The 23,848-nt window shown below is 45.5% G+C and overlaps 1 protein-coding gene across 1 annotated transcript in view; it reads right to left on the bottom strand.

Annotated features, from left to right (window-relative positions):
- Positions 1–14,825, bottom strand: part of DCBLD1 (discoidin, CUB and LCCL domain containing 1) — a 48,804-nt gene extending 33,979 nt beyond the window's left edge. Inside the window, exon 1 of the mRNA XM_087777083.1 lies at positions 14,488–14,825. Within this exon, the coding sequence (XP_087633209.1) occupies positions 14,488–14,746 (259 nt within the window). The 5' untranslated portion in view covers positions 14,747–14,825. The remainder of the gene's footprint in view (positions 1–14,487) is intronic.
- Between the last annotated feature and the right edge of the window lie 9,023 nt (positions 14,826–23,848).

Here is a 23,848-nt window from a genome sequence, read left to right on the forward strand (position 1 = left end):
CTTTGACTCGCTACTACATAATTACACTGCCATTTCATCCAACTCACTCAACCGCTTTTTCACAAGCAACAGCATTTATTTTGAAGCTTTATCATTATTACTAGCTTTGTTGCCTGCTATTTAATTTTGTCATGGGTTCATGCATGGAATAGAGGTGAACAGGAGACATAGATCCAAAATCATATCACCATAAAACATATTAAATATGGTTTTTCAGATCTCCTTGTTCACACGCTTTAAAAAACATCTGTTGTTCAAGTTTGTTATCCAAACTCCATTGATTTCAGAATGCATAGGAATATACTCAAGATGAAAGGCAAACTGGCCTCTTCAGCAAATCATCTTTTTAATGGAAACTTTCTGCAGCAGGAATAAAAATATAAGGAGCCATACAGTACATGAGCTATCAACTTTCTGAACCCAGAGAGAGGTCCACAGAGGTCCAGGCAGTGTAAAACCAGATCACTTCCAGCAGGACACAGGACAACTTCGCTGCCTGTGTAGCTGACTACTGTGTAGTAAAAAAAAACTGCCCATGGCCTTTAAATTAAACGGCATGTTTCTAACCATAAGCATTTACTTTAGCTGGGCTGATGGAAATACAGTAACTACAACCTGGAGCTTGGTTTGCAACTTAGCCTTATCGGGAAAGAAAAGGGAAAACAAAGGGAAAAGTTACACAACCACAACAAAATGTCACGGGGATGAGCTCCTTAAAATGAGAAGTCCAGTGTTCACAGAGTCTTCATCTCGCTGGGCTACGTTCTGGCCTGTGTCACCTTGGTACAATCCCAGGGATCCTTTGTGGTACAAAACTCTCCTCAAAAAGCTGAAAAGACATTGCTATCACGGTAAGACCCTGACAACTGTCCAGGTCACAGAGCATTATATTTCTGCAGAAAGTGTACAGGCAAAACTGTGCACCAGAGCCCTCAGCCTGCCATCCTCCTCTGTCGAGGTTATACGAGGTCTTGTTCCCAGGGAAACTCCTTTTTTTAAAATCTGCCTTTGAGTCAGCGTTGAAACGTATTAGCACCAGAACATCTTTTGAGCTAAGAAAGCATAAATGCTGTTTTCCGACTTTCCACTGGTGAAGCATGGGCATTCAAACACTCCAACTGATGAGAGGCAAGAGCAGCATCATCCTGCACCTGTAACATCCCTTGCTGCCTCTGTTCTGCCTGCCTGCCTCAAAGGAAAAGGTCATGACGAAAGCTTATTCGCCACAACAACCGAAGCAATGTCCACAAAGTCAGACCGAGTCCTAGTAACTATTTTTTCTTGCTGAGAAGCCTGACTGCAGCTCTGTTTTGAGTTTCTCAGCAAGATTACCAGAGCAAAGAAAAATCTTACACCGGAATTTGCTGGAAAATGCACCCTAGGGAAGGAGTCTGAAGGTATAGAGGGAAGGTAGAATAAAACTCAGGATCTGGTAATTCATTCAAAGGGAGATTTAATGACTAAACAGAGTAAAAAACTTAGGAATATAACCCCACTACATACCAAGGGCTCAGAAATGGAGGCAAATTGTAAGGAATTCAAAACGCATCCCTCTTCACATTTTCAAATGAAAAATGTGAACAATACTACCATTAGTGTTGTTCTTATCATTATTTTCCACATGAAATTTAGATTTTTTGATTATTGGCCAAACCTCAAATACATTGAGTTTAAAACACAACTGCTTGTCCTTACGAAAAGCTATGGTTTAAATACCTGATATTGCACTCTTTTCTATAGGCACAGCACTTCTGGCTGGAAATATGTGTATTCAACTGGTCAGTTCAATGCAGAACTTCTTGCTAACACTAAATTTTCACTTGGCTTTACTTCTGAGGACTGCTTTCTATCACCCCATTTGGCAAGAAGCTGGCAGCCTTGCCTCAGACATCCAGGTTTCATCATTTCTCACTGGACGGGAGCAAAGCAAAATATTTAAGCACAAGGTATTCACCAGCCAGAAAGTCTAAACATGCTTAGATTTAATAAAATCGCTCCTCAGCACCAGGAGGAGTTACTAAAAGCACATCAAACATGCTCTGTAAACAGAGTTCCCACGGGCATTTGAATCAAGATCAAGATCGTGGTCTCTGGATCGCGGGCGCCCGCCCGTTGGCCTACGCTCAGGTTGTACCAAAGATCAGACAGCGCTGGAATTAAGGCTGTTTACCACAGATAAAAATAGTCTCCTGTGGCAGACGATGGAAATAACTCCCCAAGAAGTGAGAACCATGACTGGCACCTTCTGCCGCAGCAGCAGGCTCACCACTTGCACCTTGCCCTCTCCCACACGGTGCTCGCCGAGAGCAGCGCAGGCGTGTGAAACCAAATCTGGGACCCCTCCGGAGGACACCAGCGCATGTCCCTGTGGAGAGGGCAAGAAGAGGTACCAGGTGGCTGGTGGGTAGCACCGTTTCCCATCCTCAGACACAGGCACAGTAGATGTGCACAGGACAAGGTGAAGGAGTATCTCCAGGCAGCTGCATCTGGGCTGGGTCTGACCGTGGCTGCTGGCTCATGGGCAGGAGGGCCCCTTCCAGGATCTAACCTGCCCAGGAAGGATGTAGGGGATGAAATCGATGCCCACAAACAAACTCCAGCCCCATGCTGTGAGCTGCCCTGGACACAGACCCTGACAGATACTGTGGCTTTAGCAAAACGGTGGTGGTCCCAGAAGCAGCAGAGTTAGAGATCTCTGAAAATGATGCTGGTTCCTTGAGGTACCCTCCTGCCACCCAAAATCACCTGGCTGGTTTGACTCTCTCCTCGCTTCTCTTCCCAAGCCCGGTACACAAGCCAAGCCCTGGCCTCTTACTCCTGCGCTCCCTTGGCTTTTCCACCCCTTGCTCACATGCACGACTGGATGTGCACAGCACCTTCATCCAAGCACTCAGCATATCACCCTCTGAGTTAGGGAAGCAGCTACAGTTTTTCAAACAACTGCTATAAAAACTTTCCCTGTGCTTGCACCTTCCACTAAACATTTTTATACTGCCAACTACAACACAGTTACATAGCATGATATCAAAGCGTGCTTTCAAAAGCATTGCTACAATATCCCGGCAGCGAACAGCTGCCTTTTTCATCCTTCTGATTCACCCTCACTAAGCAATTAATAATGGACTTGGACTCGCTCCAGTGCTAAATATGTGTTATACCTAGGCGTGCTCATGCACACAGCCAGCAGCTCCCTGCCCTCTTCCACCCCGCTGCACGAGCCCCGCTGGGCACCAGCGTTTCTCTCTTCGCTTCTCTGGCTACCGACTCCCACTACCTGCTGCCCTTTGGCTGCTGATCTCTTCCCACCAGGACAAAGACCCCCAGAGCAACCCTATTTCCCTCTCTGCCTCCTCTCTCCCAGTTTGACATCCCTTTGGATGCCCACCTTCATGGTGGTGCTTGGGACAAGGTGTGTTCGCCCTACCTGACCCAGAGGCTGGGGCACAGAGCTGGCGGGGGGCTGCCAGCCTGTCCTTTTCCCTTCCCATTCCTCCTTCCCTTGAGAGAAGAGAGCAGGAAACTGAGTTTTTACACCTGAATTTTGGATTCAGCCAAAAATCAGTGTTTTCTGAAGAGCCATAGCTGCAAACGGACACAGCCAAAGTGAAGAAAACACTACTGAGCTGAGGGTACGGCTTTGTGAGCTCTGATGAGAATCCCCATGAGGAGAAATGAGATTCGTCTTGTCTTCCACGTTGCTTTCCCAGAAGTAATAACTCCAGCGTATTAAAAGATACAATAATAACTGAGTCAAGGAGGAGTTCTGCACCGGTGTTTGAAAGAAGAGTTATGCATAAGAACAGATAAGTATCTAAACAAGAAATTAACTCTTTCCAGTCAAAACTGTGCCCTCCCTGCTCACGTGGCATAGGAGAAAAGACCAGGGAAAAAGCAAGGTTTTTTGGCCAGGTGCCATCCAAATCCACTGGTGTGGTCTGACAACACTTTAGGTTTTCATACAGCTACTCTGACCTCCACCACTAACAGAATCGTGCATGCTGCAAACACAAACCGGTTTGTACCTTCACTGCTTTCTGAGGTGGTGGAGTAAAATCCAGAGTTCAGCGCTTCATCTCTAACCTCTCCGCTGCCAAACCTGGGTCAAGAGCATCAACTCTTTACTCTGCCATTATAAGGGAAGAGAGAGACCGCCACACAACCGGGACCTAAACCCATCACTTCTCCAGAGAACGACGAAAGATGTCAGACCTCAGTGCTTTTCCTGGCAGTGGGCTCAAGCAGGTAACAAAACCGACGGGCAACATCGCGGGCCTGAGGCATCGCTGGGCAGGCGAGTACCCCCAGTCCCCCTCCGTCACAGGGGGCAGCGGGGGGGGTGACCATGCATTTGGGGATTTCACAAACCACCAATTTCAGGGCAGATGCCATTTACACCAGCTGAGCAGATGGCTGGGCTCCGCGGCTAAAGAAGTATATAAATCCACAGTAGTCTTTTCCAGAAGTCCAGCTTTACATTCTTCACAATATTTTGTGGATGCAGCAAAAACTATTTTCAAATAATGAAAGAAACCACTGAAAATTAAGGCAAGTCTATAATAATCTGAAAAAACAGTGACTGCAATCTTCCATGGCCTTTAAGTTAGTATTAATATCTTTTCAAGGGAAGAAGTCCCCCACTTCACAGTATGCCCTACTGCAAAAGGAAAAACAAATAGCAGGTAAACTTTCTCTTTGAACTGCATTTTAATTTGATTGACTCCCTTAGGTTCCCAGGAAACATTTTAACCCCTGTGCTGCAGCAGTTCCTCAGGACACCCATTTTGCTGCCCAAGCTAACCAAGCAGCGGCTGGGAGGAGGGCCGAGAGCAGGAAGGGGAGGTAGAGCCGCAGAAGAAACAAAGAAACATTGTGGAGTGCTGATGTCCTTGCCCAAATTATTTACTTACCAACTTCAAAGGGATGCAAAAGGAGAAGGAGGTCAAACAAACCACAGCGTGTTTTTCCCTCCTCTTTGCAGGCATTATTTACTGTAATGTCCCTCTTAAAGTAGGGATGAGAAAGCAGCAAATGATCTCCAATTGGTTCCGCAGCGGTTCCATAAATCACAAATTCCCACCACGCGCCCAGCTGCGATCGCCCCGTCAGCCGTCTGGGCTGCGGCTGGGGGCTGGCTTTCCTCAGGGTGCTCTGCCTCAAATACATAAAACGTTATTTTGAGAACCACTTGGATCGCCTTCATCAAGTATAGAAAAATATCCCTGACAACCATCCTAAATGTCTTATCTAGCAAAGCAGCTTACAACCGTACTGTCGTTTTTCAAAGTTGAAGAGTCTTTTAGCAATTGCAGGCACAGCCATACGCCAGTAGTCGGGGAAATCTTTCCAGCTGTGCTGACCTACGCAGCAATGACTTTGCTGGATTGACACAAACAGCCTGGGTAGCCTTTACTACCCCAGAAACCTCTCATCTTTGCAGAAGTTTGCAAAGACAAAAACCTAGCGAGACCAAAGATTTTATTTATTTAGCTGCCAGAATGTCAAAAGAAAGCAGAAATCTCCTTATGAGCAACTTCTTCCACCAACAGGAAGCCACGTTCCCCTAAAGAGGGAACTTTACACTCACCATTCAGGTTTGCAACCTTAACAAGTAGCAGAGTAAGTCTTACTTAAATTAACACATATGTGAACCAGAAACTCACACACTGAAACTCTTCCAGTTTCACTGTATCCATAAAGACTTGACTAAAGTTGCTGCTTAATCAAATAACTTTCTGGGGAGCAACCTTCTCATCTGCATATACATCTTCGGGACTCGTGTCAGGATGAAACCTAACACTACCTGGCTACATTTATGCGTGAGACCTCGGTGACAAGACGATTCAGATTACCGTAGAAATCACAGTGCCCAAAGGAGAGAACAGCAGTTACGGCCAGGTAGTCCCTTTCCTATGAATTATTTACGAGGACTCAGGATTAAGAAGTTACTGCATTCTGTAAAGAATAAGATCCTGCAACACGCACGGGACAAGGTTTACACAAAAATATAAATAGCATCATACAGTTTTCTTGCTTTACTTCTATTAAATACCCAGAAATAGTGGCAAACTAGGTTTGCCTTTGCTTTTCAGGATTGCTATCTGGTTCCATCACAATCTGTGAAAGACAGGCAGAACCAGAGTACATGTCAAAAATAAGTACGTTTTAGTCACTGCTTCCAGGACTTAGGCAGTATACCCAAATGTAGCCCTCCAGAGAAGCGAGTTTCAGCACTGGAATTTGCTTTTCAGCACTCTAAATACAGCACTCTCAAGCTTGTGGGTGTGAGAAAACTTCTATGCCTTTTTAACTGCTGCGACAAGAGAGATTTGTATTTTTTAATTTATTTATTTATTCCCTGCATAGCTGCATTTAATATTTGTCAGTGGTTTTCTTTTACGGATGTGGCGTATTGCTGTGATTGACCACCTCAACATTTTATTAGCCTGTGTGTTTCTGGAAAGAGAAACGAGAATGGAGCTACACATTTATGGAAATTTCAGACGAATCTTAAGCACAGGGTCCCCTTTTTGCAAAAGAAAAGTTGATTTTTTTTGTTTTCTAACAAACACCTGCCTACTTTAAGATACACATCCACATTACGCACCTCAAGTGCGGAGGTGCTGAGAAGGCACTGAGAAGTTCATTGCCCAAGCACTTGTAACTCCATGCTCAGAAGAAACCTTGAAGGACTGTAAATAAATGGGAAGACGGTCATGCTCCTCCACCAGCCACCCATGAAGAGTAACTCAGGACCCTGGTGAAGCTTCAGTGCTATAAAGGCTATGGGGAACAAATATCCCACAGACAGGGGTTTCTTCCCTGGCCCTCTGCCCACAGCATCCCAGCAACGTGGCAGGGCCACAGCAGGAGACAGAGGCCCCCCTGCTCCCTGTCCTGGGGTCCCTCTGGGCTGGGGGGACGTTGTGCCATTAGGGCATCTCCTCTGACTATGTTGGTTTGGGCAAACATGCAGTTGGATTTCTATTAAGGGCTTTTCAGGCAAAGTAGGAAATGCTAATCTTAACTGAGAGACATATCATATATATGCAAATTGTTTGCTCTACTTTCTCCATCTGTTTTTTTCCCAGGTTTTTCTCTTTGCTATGCTTTACTGGAGATTAACTTACAGTATATAGCACCAAATTTGGACTGTGGGGGAAACATATGCTGCAAGCTCAGGGCCAGACTCGAATATTGGGTTGCACAGGAATAGGAATATTCACAGCAGTGCTAGGGACTGACAAACCCACAGGGACAGGAAATTCAGAGACACCAGGGTAAGGAGAGGCTGAAGCAGAGCTGTTCCAGTTACAGTAGCAGGTGGGAAGGCAAGATTTCAAAACAGCTTTAATTTGGGTAAGAGGAAATGGCTGAACATGATAGAATGAAACCACCCCCCCCCCCTTTTTTTAGTATGTAATTCCCTTGTTAGTGTGATACAAGTCAAGCAAGATTGACAGTTATCAATGATGAAGAGTGCTCTTTTTTCTTGAAATCAAACCTGTCCCGGCTTACTTGAAAAATCACACATTCACCTTTTTTGCCTGTATGCCTAGGTGGAACATGTGATTTGTTAGGAAGAAAGGACAACAGAAAGCACATCATTTTTCTCAAAGCGAATTATGCAAACCCCCCATTATCCCCACAAAATAAATTAACAAATATCTCAAGAGAAAATGAATTGATTTGTGATGGAAACAATAATTGCCATTTATTAGCAAGACACAATTTCCTGTTTTGCCTTTTGATTCAGTCAACCCAACTTCTAGGAAACTAGCTATTTCCTCCATGGTTATTGCAATCTAACAAGAAGTGGTTCTTTACAACTCCAGTAGAAATGGAAGCAAAAATTAACTGAACTAAGATGAAGACACAACCAAAGAGCTACATCAGGCTTCTGACCTGGAGCACGGAAAGCAAGAAATACCTTTTTTCAGTATTCTCAGGATACCAGCCTGCCTGACACTCGTCACCAAGGTATTAACCAGAACGGTATGCCAGAGGCTCTGTAAACCAGGAAATTTTGTGATCTCCCTGGTTCACTGTAGTTACATATAGTTGCTGTGAAAGATACTTGAAATTAAAAAAATAGAAAGGAAAGCAGTCACACCATTACTTAAGTACCACAGTGTCGGTCGTGGTGCTGTATAAGATCCACAGCGTCGTTTCCGTGTCTTCTGTGACACGTTAATATAAGGCTGCATAAAAGGTATTTGCAAATGGAGGTGGAAAACAGCGCAGAAGAGAATGTTTTATGCTGCCCTGTGTACACCACTTATCCTGAAACTCCGTAATTTCACTTCATTTCACTGGATTTTTTTGATTAGCAGTAGTATCAAACAATCATGTTCTCAAGGTTTGAAACAGGGTACAGCAGAAAGGTCTGAACAGTTTTTCGCTCATCTCAAGAGCGAATACCTCAGTGTAACTGCTCAAATTATTTTGATACGATACTACTTTGCTTTCCACCTAGAGAACACAGGGACTGAATTTCATCTAAAAAACCAGTAGATTCACTTTCAAAACACAAGCATTAGCATTTGCTGAAAATCAGTATGTTCTCAGATACCTGTTTTAAGGACCACGAGTTTAACTACGCCTCTTCTGTCTGTGACAAAATACTAATAGACGAGCAAGCGCTGACTCCTTCTTGAGCTTGAAAATGTTCTTGAGCTTGAAAATGTTAACACAACCACCCAAAGCGTCATTGCATGTGGCAAATACTTCACATTACAGCTTACCTATCGAAATTCTGTTTTAAAGCCTTCAGCTCTGTGGCCTCCAGACATTTCAACTTCAATTCCCCTGTACCATGCTGACACAAGAAACGTGGGATGATACAAACCCCTGGCCTTGGGAACAAGCGGGGACAACAGGGAGAGCAACAGTTCTGGCGTTAGCCGTGGACCTTGCTGCCAAAGCCTCCCAGCGGAGGATCCTTGAATTTATTTTACAGGTTAAAATATATTTTTTTCATACCTGGAGGACAAAATGGACTTTTTTTTTTGTTACGAGCTCATTTTACAAACGAAGCATAGCTGACTGTTAAGCCAAAGCAACCCACCAACACAGAACTGGTGTGGCACCAGAGCAAAATACAAATAAGTAGTTTCAGGCAGAAGCCGCACGTCTCCCTTCTGCGCAGTTACCGCAGCTGCAACAACAAGGCTCAGGCACGTCACAAAGCCATTCTGTTCGGATGGGTGAAGAAATCCACCTATGCTTCCAGTGTTTTGGGGTCTCTCCTACCACACCATGAAGAAAAGTTTTGTTTGATTTCTGACAGGACACACGGGCCTTTGTACAGCATGAGGGATCGCATCCAGAATTCCCCATGTGTTTTTGTAATTTGGAATAAAACAAATAAACACAATTTTTATTCAGTAGACACGAACATCTGGAAGATGACATCAACATGACTTCAACTTTAATGTCAAAGCGTTAGACTGAAATCCAGTATCATTGAACAATTTGTGGTGGAAGTGCCAGAAACTTGAACATCACAGATTAAAACTGTGATGGAAATAAGGTTTCTGCAGCAGCTGAGGGAAGAAACAGCATTTTAGAGCTTTACTAAATGCCTGATGAACGTTATCGTAATTACAGTAGCAGCTTGAGCCTAAATGTGTGATACTAAATATCAAAATGAAGGTCCTGGTCTTGCAGGAGGCCTTGGGTCTGGGTTTCTAGCCTTCCCCTGCTCTGCTTTCCCCATTTATTCTCCTGTCCCTCTTCATGGCGCTTAAAAACACCTTTACTGAAGCTCTTTGGAGATGGGCAAAGAGAGCAAGGCCTGGGCACGCTCATCCTTCCCTCTGCCTGCGTGGAGGAGCAGCGCGGAGCTGCCGCGCCGGCAGCTGCTGCCACCAGACACCAAACCCCGTCCCATCAGGGAAATGGAAATAATGAGTAAGGTTGCACTGGGACTGGAAACCCTGCTCAGGGAGGATAAGAAAGTCCCACCACCACCAAAGTAAGCCTTCGCGTCTTGGAAGGAAACTCTGGAGAGGCAGGTCCTGGCTCTGTCGAAAGAAGAGACAGGGAAAGAGGGAATGAAAGACCAAAGTGTTTCCTCATAACACACTCAGCTCCCAGGCTTAATTATACAGGATCAACAATCCTAACCATAACTACTGGCAGCCTCTCTGTGTGCAAGTGTTCAGCCAACCTCAGAAATGTGTCTTTAGCACTCACACAATTTTCACAGACAAAAATCAGTTTAATTAGGTAGTTTATAATTTATTCTGAAAGCAAAAATTAAGATATCTGTATACTCTTAAAACTAGTCAAACCACTATCCTTTTATTATTTAAACATCACTAGTAGATTGTCCCAGTTTGAAGTTCCTACTCCCAGTTGTAAAGCTAATTAAACCTTCTGGGGAAGTTGTGTGCTCATTCTTATGCGTTGCTATTAACATTTTTTATTACAGCTAGTTGGGATCCAATGCCATTCCACTGAATCCAGTCGGAAGGATTTTATTTTTATTTTGTCTGTCTTGTTTTATTCTTAGCAGATGGTGCAAACCCATGTGTTGATGAGTACATGCCACAGGAGAGCATCTGATATGATACGGCCGGCCCCAAACTACAGCGATGTCTATGCTGAGGACTTCAGTGCCCGCCACCACTCCGGACCACGCTTCTCGGCATGGTGCAGTAGCTCAGATGGGCTTTCAAAACTATACTACTTCTGGTACCTAAAATGGCTTTGAGAAGGTACCTTAGGCATCTCTATACAGGAGCCTAAGCATCCTCAAAGTTGGTGTTTATCAAACAAATTTTTACTGTGCTACACACGTAGCCCAAGTGGACTAAAGGTGACACAGTTTTGATAAATATAAATGAATGTATTTTGCATATGCAAATCAATAAATAATTTGCATGAAATACAATTCAACAGCCATGTATGTTATGTGCATGTGCAGGTGAAAACTTTCCCAAGGCATCTTTTCGTCCCTCCTTTGTCAGTGAGACTTTCCAGTGGCCTCCCCGTCTCTGATTTTGTTTGAAATAATGTTCCCTGGTAACCTGAAGAGAAGTACATATAAAGGATATAAAGGGCTTAGAGCTATTTATAGCAAAGTCTGTGCGACTGAAAACACTGCAGTTTTCATGTGGTGGGTACACGCATTGCTTATGAACTGCAACCGGAAAACTGTTGCCTCCCTCTTTAGCGATTCTAGTCAGCATTCACAAGGCAAGAGAGAGGGAGCCAAGGAAGGAAGCAGACATAAGGACAAAATGCAAACAAACTGAAAATTTACCAATCACTTATATTCAGAAACTGGAAGGGGGGGGGGGGGGGGTGCAAGAAAGATTCATCTCTATCTGCATTTCAATCTGCTGGAAATGGGCATGCAAAGTGGATTAGCATGATCACACCAATATTCTCCGGTACGGGTTTTATACAAGCCCCTGAGAATAGGCATAATCTCTCATAATTACTGCATATGCTGTTATCACATTAAAGAACAGCCTTGCCTCAAAAAATGTTTAAAAGTCTACTGCTCATCAATTCTTGCAACTGGGCACTGCATGCAACTGTCAACAGAGCCAGGAATACCGCAAGCAAAGTTCACGTTCGGATGCTGATCTGCAAATCCCACATGTACTGGTTTCATTGCTGCGCTTCAGTTGCGGCAAGAGCAGTGGCTTAAATCTTGTTCTTAATAAAATCCCCCTTCCTCTTATGCCTTCCTACAAAGATCCAACCCTCAGGTCAGTTTTAAGTCCTACTGGCCAGGAATGTAATAGAAGGCAACTCAAAACTCTGAGAGGAAAGACTCAGACTCAACTCTGATTTCTGCTGCCCACAATTACGTGGCTCAAGGTCTTGCTCAATGAGACCAGAAGAAAAACCAGAGAACGGCAAAAGGCAAAGATAATGTGTTCAGGTTTGCCTCCCTTCTGCCTTGGGTTCGAACCGCTGGAAGGAGATTTTGAGAAGAGATACCAGGTCAGGCACGGCTGCGTGAGGTTGGCAGGCAGGGAACAAGGTATATTTTGTAGTTGTCAGCAAAGAACCGAAACCACAAGAGAAGTTAAGATCAGTGTACAGCAGAATAAAAAGGGAAAAGAAGAACCTTTTATTATAAATCCCAAAGCTATTTATTACTCATGGACAGTCATAGATGGGATATTTGTCCCCAGGTGAGACCTACTAAGCTTATAAATATGTTTTAATTAAAATCAGTTCCCTAAATGCTCAGCCTTTCCTATCCTCATTCTATGAACAAGAAAATTCCATGTTTCATAGATGTCCTCAGACAACACACACATTTAACATATTTTCAAGAGCAGAAAAAGAGCTGACACCTGGTTCTGAACAGTCACACTCCGATACGAGCCATGCTATGAAATAACCAAGCCACAGTGAAAAAAGAGGCCTTTCCTTAATTTAAAACTTAAGCGAGAGAACAGAAGCTCTAACAGCAGCTTCATCCTTGTTCTGTAGCATCCCTCAGGAAAAACTGAAGGGGAAGGTGAGCTAGTTGTGAAAAAAAGCAGGTTGCGCAGCCAGCTCATGCGAAGCCAGAAAAATGTACTACTTTATTTTTTAAAATGAGTATTTTTAAATCCATATATTTAAACCAGCGCATCCTTCTTTGAACCAGCTGGTGGGAGACACCAGTGGTGACAAGATGCAGAATTAGCTGAAACTCAAGCCTGATTCACCCTGGCACTTCTCGTGCTCCATTACAACTTTTAAATCAAGTCAAGAAGCTTGTGTAACAGGAAGTTTGTATCCTCTTACCCTTATCTCCTTTCTCCACTGGTGTGACTTCAGATCACGTAGCCTCTAATTTATAGGGTAATATCAATAAACAAACAAACAGAATAACTGCCCCCTGAGGAGGAAGGAAAGGCAGGGGTCAAAATCTCTTCTGCTTTCTAGACACCGGACAGACTATCTTGCAAATTTGAGTTTGGTCCAAAGAGAACCAGGCAAAAAATATTCCTTTCTGTTTCCATGCTGTCGGTTTGATGGTAGAGACATTTTGAATGTAAATACAACGTAAGTGCCTTTACCAATTGGGACTACAGAAAAGGTACAGGATTCATACTTGCTGCTTAGTGTCACTTTACGCACTAAAATCCCCAGAAATCCCAGCAAACTTAACTATTTCTAACTGACTCTCCAAATGACCTTCTCCTTGATGCCATCACGTGTGAGACAAACATTGGTGAAAGAGGAAACAAGCAAGAACAAAACACAGGTGAAAAGAGGCGACTGAGGGGATTTCCCCCCCCCCCCCCCCCATGTTTCTTGGAGCATAGCACATTGGAGTCTCAAAATGGGGAAACATATTAAGGACAGAATAGCAAAGCTTCATGGGAAAAAGGCTACCACAGGAAGCTGACAAGTGGAAAGCCGACACGACTCCTACCAAATTTTCCCTTCTGTGGAGATCCATATCGAGAATCTCTGGTAATAGGAAGTTATGGGAAAAACAGGTGTAAATCAGCCAAACAAAGTACTTTGTGCCGCTGCCTGGATGCAATGCTAATGCACAGCACTGGGTTCTGGAATTTGCAGCCAAGTTGGAACATTAATACAGGGACTATTAGTTTATCTGAATGCGTTGTCAAGCTCATAATGATGCTTAATTTCCAGTGTTAACTAATTTACCAGTAGCTGTCAGCAAACCCTTCTAAGATGGATGCATCAGGCCACGCAATGCCACAGCCGTAAGGTCGCAACTCCTCGGCAGAAGTCAGCTGTACTTGTAATTCACCCAGGAAGCTTACCCCTGAGCCGCATAAAAACGCGGGGTAAAGAGAACAGTACCTGGGCCCTCATTTTAGCAAACTGCAGCGTCACAAAAGGGCTTGCAAGAGCCCCTTCAGGTTCCTACAAAACTTCGTCCCGGAACGGGTCGGGGCACTTCTCTTTCTCGGGGAGGCAGCAGGCGAGCAGACCTGCCCGTACCCAGCTGCGGGACAGGGGCTGCCGGCCCCAGCCCCAGCCCCAGCCCCGTCCCGGAGCAGAGCAGAGCAGGGCAGAGCAGGGAGAGGAGCGGAGCTGCCGGTGGCCGAGCGCCGGCCGCCGCGCCCGGGGCTCCCGCCGGGGCGGAGGAGGCGCGGCCGGAGCCGGGCGCCCAGGTAGCAGCGGGAGCCGCCGGCGCCGCTCCCTGCCTGCAACTCGCCGGAGACTTTTCTCCATTTATTTGACTTACCACAAAAAGAAAAAAAAAAAAAAAAGAAGTCTTAATTAACGGAAGATTAAGAAAGCCGTAGTATACACGCACCGCAAGGCCGGTTACCACTTTAATCTCGCAGCTACTCAGACACCGAGACAGACCGGCGAGCATTAACCAGGTCACCTACCCACCGCCCCGAGAGCGGCTGAGGCTGCGCTCCCGCGGCGCGGCGAGCCCGGGCCGGCAGCGACCCCCGCACCCGCCGCTCGCCCCAGCGCGGGGCGGGCCCCGGGGCCGCGCACGCCCGACCCCTCCCGCCCTTCCCCCGGGCTCCCCGCACTCACCCGGCGTCTCCGCCCGCAGCCAGAGCGGGGCCGAGGCCCCCAGCAGCAGCGAGAGCAGCAGCGAGGGGGCGGCCCGCGCCCCCCCGGCGGGGCCCATGGCTGCGGCTCTCGGCGGGGCGGGCAAGGCACAACTTCCCCACTTCCCTCCTGCTCCTTTCTCTTCCTCTCCTCCTCCTCCTCCTCCTCCTCCTCCTCCTCGCCGGGGCGGCTCGGGGGCCAGCCCGCTCTCCCGCGGAGGGGGGCGGCCGCTCCCCGGCATCCCTCCCCCCCCGCAGGTGCTTCTGCGGAGGCGGAGAAGCGGCCGCGCCGGGCTGCCTCTGGCCCCGCCGGCGGCCGGGCTGCAGCGCTGCCGCCTTCCTCCCTCCCCAGCCCGGGGCCGGGGGTGGAGAAAGGAAACGGGAGAAAGGGAAGCGCCGCTGCTCCCATTGGGCTGCGGCGCGGGGTATCTCCTCCTCCTGCCGCGGACCGAGGGGCCGGCTCGGCCCCGCCGCCCCCTCCCCTGCTCCCCTCCGCTTCCCGGGTGCCGCTTCTCCCCTCCGCCGCTGGGGGGGCCGCACCCGGGGCCGGGGGCTCCCCACGGGCGGGGGCTCCTCGCTGCCCTGCGGGCCGGGAGGTTACCCCAAGCCCGCGCAGCCCCCAGCATCGCCTGCGAGCGCCCGAGGTTGGCAGGCCATATGTGTGATGCATATACATCACACACACGCACACGCACACACACACGGACGGACGTGCATACGTGTTGTTCAGCAAACCGGATTACTTTGCCGTTGGCCGGCTGATTCCCGGCGGCGCGGCCCCAGGGGCCGAGGGAAGCGCCCGGCCCCCGGGGTGGTGCCGGGCCCTCCCGCCCCCCGAACCTGCTCCCGGGCCGGTATCCCCGCGCAGGGGTGCAAAATGCACGTTTAACCTGTGCAAGCTTTTGTGCGTTAAAGTTCTGCGCTGATTAATTATGGTTTTGGGTTTTTTTTTTTAAGGATGCTGCGGGCAGCTCCCTGCCCGGGTGGGACGGCCTCAGCTGCCCGGCTGTGGAGAAGGCCTGTGGCGCAGGGAGGGACGCAGGTGCGTGGCAAGGCCAGGGCTGCAGGGCCAGCAGCCGCAGGAGGCTCGCACATCACGCAGGCCCCAGCGGTTGGCCTGTTAAAAGTATGCCCGAGAATTCAAAGTGGCCTGGCTGCCCCTGTACAGCCTTTTCGGGGACGGGTTGCCATGAGGCGGGTAGGTTCACGCCGCTGGCAGGTCGGAAATGCTGCGCTGCTATGCTAAACTGAAGTACGTAATTAACTTGCGTGTCCTAGAAACAACTGATAATTGTTAGATTTTGTAGTATTTTAGAAAAAGTCAAGTTTAGTAAACCTTTATTCTAATTGAGCTCTTGTTTTGTAAGTGTTAATGTCTGTTTTTTAACTTTTCAGACACCATGTGTGATCAGGTGTATTTTTTACCATGTACCCGGTACGTTGCATTCTTGGTATACGTATTTAACACAGGTTTTTAGCAGTTGAGACTTAGCCCTTCTTTGCAGAGGAGAGTTAGAAATCGAGACTAAAACGCTAGGCATGGTGTAAGGCAGCGCATTCGTTGCTGCAGCAGTTTAGCGGTCAGACTAATCCTCGCTGGACCTCATCAGCAAATGCCAGCATCCTCTGGGCTGAAGGAGGTTGTGATGGGTCACTGGCTTCAATAATCTGAAGGCTGAGAGACTTTTAAAGGGGAGTATGGCCATGTGAATAAAAGTGGCCTGTTACTGTATTTGTCTCACAGATTGTCAGGAACAAATCCGTACAAATGAGGGTGATTATGGAGGGGAAGGGGTGAGAAAGTCAAACTCTGCCACAGCCTCAAGACTGGATTTAAAAAGAACATGGAATTGGTAAAAATATTATGGTCAATAGCTTCTCTAATACCAGATACTGGTTCAAAACCTACAAATTAGACACAACATAAATGAAAACATGAGGGAGAGAAATAAATAGGACAATACAGATGTTGCAAAACATGTATCACTTGTGAAAGAGTTGCAGTTATTGAAAAGCAAGATAACGACATAATAGCATACCTTGTTTTGTACCTATTTCAGTGGGCAATCAAAACCAGTCAGTCATAAATGGGTTGGTACTGGGAATTATACTGATTTGCATTCCATCAACTGAGATCTAGAATATGTTCTTTAATAATAGGGCGAGGTTTTAGCTGTATTTGCTAAGGGTCATGATAAATATTGGCAGAAAAGTCCTGCAAGTCAGTCCCAAGTGACTTCATGGAGGCAGCGCTGCAATAAACTGTCTGGTGATCTTGGGCAATTTAATACGCAAACACCTCTGCCATGGTGCTTGCAGATCGTGTTGCCGGTGCTGAGCTCTCAGCAGAACTTGGGCAGTTGGTAGTTGGCACGGGCAAGCGAGCAGCCTTGGAAGGCCAAAACGGTTTTTTCCTGTCACACACCTCGAAGAGGCTCATAAGGAGGAGGAATACGGGTTGGCAGACACCAGGAAAGGAAGCTTTCTCCTTCTCCTGGGTGTTGGAGGCTTGGCAATGCCCTCTGGGACAGATAGCTAGAGAATAATTCCCTTCACAGTTATTTTTATTCCAGTGCTTTGTAGTAAAATGATAAGGCATGCCCTTGAGACCAGGGCTGTAAAACGTCTGGGAGTGGTATTTGTTTTCCTTTCACGACTTGTGAAGGAGTTTACTCTACAGGAAGGTTGCCTTTTCAATCTTCTCACCGCCCTGGGCTCCGCAGGAGCTGGTTGCTTGTCCAAGGCCACGTGTTTCCCGTTGCAAATGTCTGTAACGTTCAGGTGGAAGCTTCACCTCTTCCAGGAGGTGTTGGAAGCATGGGTTTCCTACTGACTTCAGTAGGATAATGAGTAACGCAATCAGTGCAGTAGCTTCTCTATTATTTATTTTGCTATTAAATTCGCATTACTTTATCATGCCCTCTCCCTGTCAGTTTTCAATATGCTGTAGGCAAGGAACTTACTGTCAGCTTCCAAGATTAAATAATCATTAAGATGAATGAAGTAGTTTATAGCTCTCAAAGCTGTTATTCAAGGACTTGCGTAACCCCTGTCACAACGCTACATTGGTTCATGTGTACTTTTCCAAATTTCCCTTTGTAAGGAGGAGAATTAAAACCAGCTTTTAAATAAATACAGTTTTAAAGGCAAGGGTTTTGAGTCCAGGCAAAAGATTAATTCAGAAAGGAGGCATATGTTGAACCTGACTAATAACTTGTGGGGATGTCACACAACGGGAGCTTCACGACACGAAAACTCCCTGGCAGACCACTTCTGACAGCTTAATGCAGCTGATTTTGGTCAATAACACTGATTTAATTTGGAAGAGACAAGATTCACCCAAGGATGTAGACAGGCTACTTTTTAGCATGAGCACGTGCCCTTGCTTTCCAATTAGTTTTCCAAGCATACCAGTTAGGAGTATTTTGTGTGTTTAATGCAAATGGTATTAACCGAGTCACCAACAACGAGATAATGTATCTCATCCAGTATTCATTATATGGACACCTTTACCATGCAGCCACCTGCAAATCAGAAATCATGTTTTTACTCCACAGACACCTGATCTCAGGATGAACACCAAGACAGGACTTCAGCTCAAAACACTTAAGAAGGTGGTTGGTCAGTATGGCAGGGACATACCCAGGTTTCCTTTACAGACTTGTACAGTCCATAGATTCACAGATTTACCGTCTTACCTATACTTGTCATATACTGTTACATACTTGTATATAACATACACTGAAAGAACTTCTTCTAAGCAGACCTAAAGCATGTAATGAGTCCTTGCACGCCTTGTGTGATGTTAAGCTGGTAGTTTGTCTGGGGGAAGGGACAGAGGAGGAAGGAAAAACGCTGAAGAGTTTACCTAAGGTTATCTTGCAAGCTGGACACTGTATATATACTTTCTTTCAAAAGCATCTTGTTTAGTACATTTGTTGGGGGGGGGGGGGGCTAGAAGCCAAAAACCTAATTTATACAAAGAGGTTTAAGTTTCATCTTATTGGAGCAGCCTTGCTTTTGTGTGGCTAACAGGAAAGTTCCTGTTCTTCAGAAGTTGTAAGCACTTTCTTTGCTGACTGTGTGGAAGAAGGGGGAGGCACAATGAAGTGGAGAGGACCCGAGGTCACAAATCACAAAGCGCAAGAACAATTCTAGACATTGAGAGGTATGTTAATCTCGTCATTTAGCAGAAGGATAGCTTGCAGATTGAGAGGTCTTTTAACGGTCTTTATACATGGGCCAGGTTTTGCATTTTCATTGGTGCAAAGCAAATAGTATAGTGGATTTACAGGATAAAGCTGAGGACAAAATGCTCTGGTTGCTGATCTCTGTGTATTCAGGTGCTGTGTTCTGCCAGAAGTGTATGTGATGGTTGTATAAAAAATCAGAAAATGAAGCATATAAATTAAAAGCCTGAGATGTGTTTAGATTCCACATTTGTGTATGATATGCGAGGAGCCCTCCTTGCTAAAAATGATTAGGCTACAGCAAAGTCAGTGCTGCTGCAAGGCTGTGGCGTGGCTTAGAAAGTCTAGCAAGTTCCTTGAGACACACTTGAATTATTCTGTATATGTAGAGTATTTAATGGACACAGTATACTGTGCTGTGTCTTTATCATTGGAAGGCTAAGGCCATGCCCACGGAGCAGAGAAGACATTTCGGCCTGTATAACACCACCCTCTATTAAGGTCTGCATACCATTAAACCGGCTGGAGGTGGACTGACCTCCAGGACTCCTCTGGGCTTCTGGATATTCACCTAACTTCTGCTGTAAAAAAGGTCGTCTTCGTTTGTAGCAGACTGCGGGACTGGGCTTTCCTCGTCAGAGCCAGCCTTGGTTCTGGTGAGGCTCACGCTAGCAACCTCCATCCTTGCTTACTGTAAGCATCCCTCTCCAGGTGTGAAAATGCACAGGGGTGAAGGAATTAGTAAAATAACATTTCCACTTTTCAAGTAGTTCTGAGCGAGTAACTAAGAGGATATAATGACCGAGTGCTTCATTATTTAAGGGAAACATGAGGCAAAAATCAGACAGAAAAAAAACTTCGGATAGAAGAAACAGTTTAACTTGCACTGGCACAGGTCGCTGCCCACACCCATACGGATGAGTTGGAACCATAATACTGTCATTATGCAATTACACCGGTAGCAGAAATCCCCAGGGGGGAGAGACCATAAATATTCTTAGACCTTAAGAACATGGAAGAAGAAATTGCCGGCAATAAATTCATGTAATGATCTCTGGGAGAGGCAACCAAACTGCAGCAGGCGTCAAGACCTTTGTCTGTTATTTTCAGCAGGAGAGAACGATAGGTCTTGTCCGGGCGGGAGTGGTAACGGGGCCCTTACCAGCGGGGGCAAGGGACGCCTGTGGGATAACTGGGTGCTAAGGAGGATACGCAGCCTCCTTCACTACAACAGCAGCAGTTGGGTGTGACTCTAATGAGAGCCATATAGGGGATGAATGTGCGCTTTTCATCACTTTAATTACTGTAACCTATCCAATCATGTCACCTATTATGATGTAATTATGAGATCAAGCTGAAGACTAATCATTTGTCCCACTGCCACATATTTTGCAGCTTCTCACAGCTGCTTGGTAGTCTTAGGTCATAATTTGTCTTACTTTCAAGCAAAGTGAAATAAAGTTGCTAATCATCCGGATTTTGAAGATAATCAACCAGGCGTGCCATGCTGCCGTCTTAAATTCTGTCAAGAAATATAGGGCAGAATGTTCCTTTTCATTTAAACATATTGTTTTAGGGTTGTCTTGAAAAATATTGTGATCTAAAGATTCATGACACTCTTTGTCAAAACAGAGCCTACTATTTTATAACTGACTAGCTGGCAGCATCCTTGATCAGTTTGTCAGTGACAAAGCTCTCATTGCTTTTTATAGGTGTTTTTAAGAATTTTCCTGTTTCGGTAGGTTATTAGCCCTCATACATTTAAAAGATAACAACTTTTCCCCTTTAATACATAGGTAGTATGTAATTTTTAACTGTAGCATGTTTTTTTTTGAGAGGGAGTTCACGGCTGACTTTGCACAGTCTGCATTTTTTTCCATGAGAAACAAGTAGTCTTAATCATTTACTCATGTTTATGAGGCTGCATCCAAGTAGGAGCTAAGAAATTACTTGTGCAAAGTATGAAGCAATCCCGTGGTCACTTCCAGGAATAAACAATTATGTTTGAATCACATGCCTTTTTAATAAAGACAGCAATCGGTCTAGTTATATTCTTCCAAAAAAAGCGTGGAGTAATGGAAGGTGAATGTGAGTAAGCAGAGTTTACCCATTTCTAATATAGTGAGTGTAGCACTTACTCTCAGGTATGCTAGAGAGGGCAGTTTGCATACTGTTTTACTGATCGCTATACCCCTGGCTATACGGGTAGGGGCTTAGAGAGCTGAAAGCAAGTACCAGTGTGAGCTGAGTGAGTGCCTGATTTAACAGAAATCGTCCAGTTTACACCAGATCTAGCCCTTCTTCCTAATTTCAAGTGGTCATGCCACGTTGCAGTTTTCTTGCAGGGTGTGATATGAACTCACGCAGAAAGCCTCAGGGGTTGAAAAGTATGTCCAGAGATGGCCTCCTTTCCCTTCAGTTGATTTCTTTGAAGAGAGAAGGATGGGAATCATGCTTATTAATTTAATAATTAGTCATGTGTGGGACTGTGCTCCCTCCCCCCTCCCCGTGCTCACTTCGGGCCCTATGGAAGCCTGCGCTCCTCAGGAGCTTCACAGAAGTAAGCCAGTTATGCATCGTGGGAGCATGGGTCATAAATCTGCAATAATCATTATGTGTGGAGAAAAAGCTTCTTGTGCAACTTTTCCACATAGCATTGGGGCATTACACCAATGAATTACAAGGTCAAATTCTTGTAATTCATAACTGTCACAGCTGTGGATTACAACTGTATACATAGTTTGAGGGTTCACTGTCAATTGCTTTTAAGGCCAGGCTATTTATTAAATGTAAAAACTGATCAAATGTCATCTGCCTTTGTAAAGACCTTTGTGCCTTTTTTAAAATAATTTAAAAAAAAAATGGGCTTGAGTTTGAATATTTTCTCATATTTTAATTACAGTAATCAATGTATTGTTGTGCCTGTGTATGAAATAAAAAAAATTAGAGCCTACCTTATGTTTCTTGTCAAAGATAACTGGATAACAGAAAGTAAACGTAGCAGGTTGGTGAACACTCAAATCAGTTTTAAACATTCATTCCTCATAACATAATAAATTATCAATAATTGAGAATTTTTATCACTTAAAGTTAGGTTTATGTGTACAGTATATTTTCTCAAATATTCCCTCCCAAAGTAAGAACTTTTGTCATCCTTCTTCCTACTTCTTTTCATTAAAGATACTGTATTCTTAGTTATGCTAGACATGCATACTGGTGGTTGCTCGTGGCCCCAGGGTTCACAAATGGTCTTAAAGGCCTTTTTCGAAATGTGATGTATGTAGTTGAGACCTAGTTATGTCTGCCGCCTAGACTTAAATCCAGCCTATATTTTAATTGTTTCCTCTATATCCAGTATGGCATTTATCCACCAAAATCGGATGCGATTTGCCCTCTTGCCCTTGAGCATGGTGGTGTTCTTGGTGCAGGGTGGTGGGGTCGGGCTGACTATCTATGTGGATTCAGCCCGGGAACTCACCTCCTGCAGGCTGCTCGCCTGCGCCAATGGCAGACATTAGGGCCTGGGCCAGGCTTTCACCAAGTGAACAGCTCTGCTGCCTAATCTTCATTTCTGGCTCTTGTTGCCTGGGCGTGTTGAGTTCCCATTCTAAAGGCTCTGCAGTAGATGTGTTTTATTACCTGTTTCATACACATTTGTCCACAGCAGCTTAAAAGGTTTGAGTGAACCCAGCTGGCTTCATCTGAAGACGTTCCTCCAGTGGATGAACAGCACTGAGCAGCAAGGAACAAGAAAACCTTCAGTTGGCATGGCCAAAGTCCCTGCAACAATCCCCACTACCTGGCCACTGCTCCTCATGTGCCCAGAGAAACAGGCAGCTTCACAGAGGAGACGCCGTGGGGCGTCTCGGCTTAGTGCGGCATGAAAGGATGGAGGATGCAGGCCCAGATTCCCAAAGAGCGGGCACAGTGCCGGTGCAGTCAGCCACAGCTAAGGCTGTGCTGGTGGTGGCTCAAACCAGGGTAAAACTAACCCTGGTAATAATTACCTGGTATAGTCCTGCAGTGGAAATGTATACCTCTGGCCTCTAGAGAGGACCTGAGTCTCTGCAGCTTCTGACTTTCTCACGCAGCATCCCGCTCATCCGGGAATTAGGAGGACTCAGCACCTTTTCAGGGGTTACCATAATCTTTTAGGCTCAGACTTCTGCTGTCTACAGTTGAATACTGTAGCATTTATGCATTTTTTAGGTATTTGATCTACTGTTTCAAAAAAGCTGAGCATGATATATTAATCAATCATCAGGATTCATGTTAGTACTGTTGAACTGTTTTCTGACTGATTTTTTAGCTTTTACTTGGAAAAGAGAGAGATCAAATGGATTTTGATTCATTCTCATGGCATTATCTGATCCCTTTCCCACACTCCCCCTGATATGCCCTCATTACCAGGGATCTAGAGAGGCAAAGCCATTGAAAAATGATGGTCAAATATCCTGTGTCACACTATCCACTCCTATCACTGGCAAGGTGGCGAATTATGACTTCTCAATTTGCCACTTCAACCACTTCTAAACAAGCAGGAGCAGGGAGCCTGGCTGCTCTTCAGCCTCCTCTCAATTACAAACCACTGCTGGAGCACATGTAGGTCATCCCACGTTGGTTTCCTCTGGTTGCAGAGGCTGGCTGTGGCAAACCATGAACCTTCACTTACTTCCTTGCATATTAAAATCAGTATTTTTTCTTGATGTTCCTTGCTCTACATTAGTGTCCTGGGGATTTTTTTGTTGTTGTTTTGATCTGTGGAGTTACATTAATGTAATAAAACAGCAAACACTGAAGCAAAAGAAGCAAAACCAGCGTGACGGAGATACCACAGTCAGAAAATAGTGATAACATTTGCAGACAGCCGTTCTACCCAGTGAAGGCTAACTTGCTGCACAAGAGAAATATGTATAGCTGTTTTGTTTTACTGGTCTTACAGAAATATACATATAGACAATTTCTCACATGTATTGTCTTTATCTGAAAACCATGTGCAGAAAAGCAGTAAACTACTTTGATTGGCATACAGACATTAAAGTGTATGTGCCTGGGCACTCTTTCTGGACCTGGAAGCTCTGCCAAAAGAAGCATTACTACTTAGCAGTCCTGCTTCGGCAGAGAGTCTCTGCCTTCAGCTTAGTCCTTGGGCCT

The sequence above is a fragment of the Nipponia nippon genome, unplaced genomic scaffold, assembly GCF_047370975.1.
Source record: "Nipponia nippon isolate SJK-2023a ecotype South Korea unplaced genomic scaffold, ASM4737097v1 scaffold_4, whole genome shotgun sequence".
In the NCBI taxonomy this organism is placed as follows: domain Eukaryota; kingdom Metazoa; phylum Chordata; class Aves; order Pelecaniformes; family Threskiornithidae; genus Nipponia; species Nipponia nippon.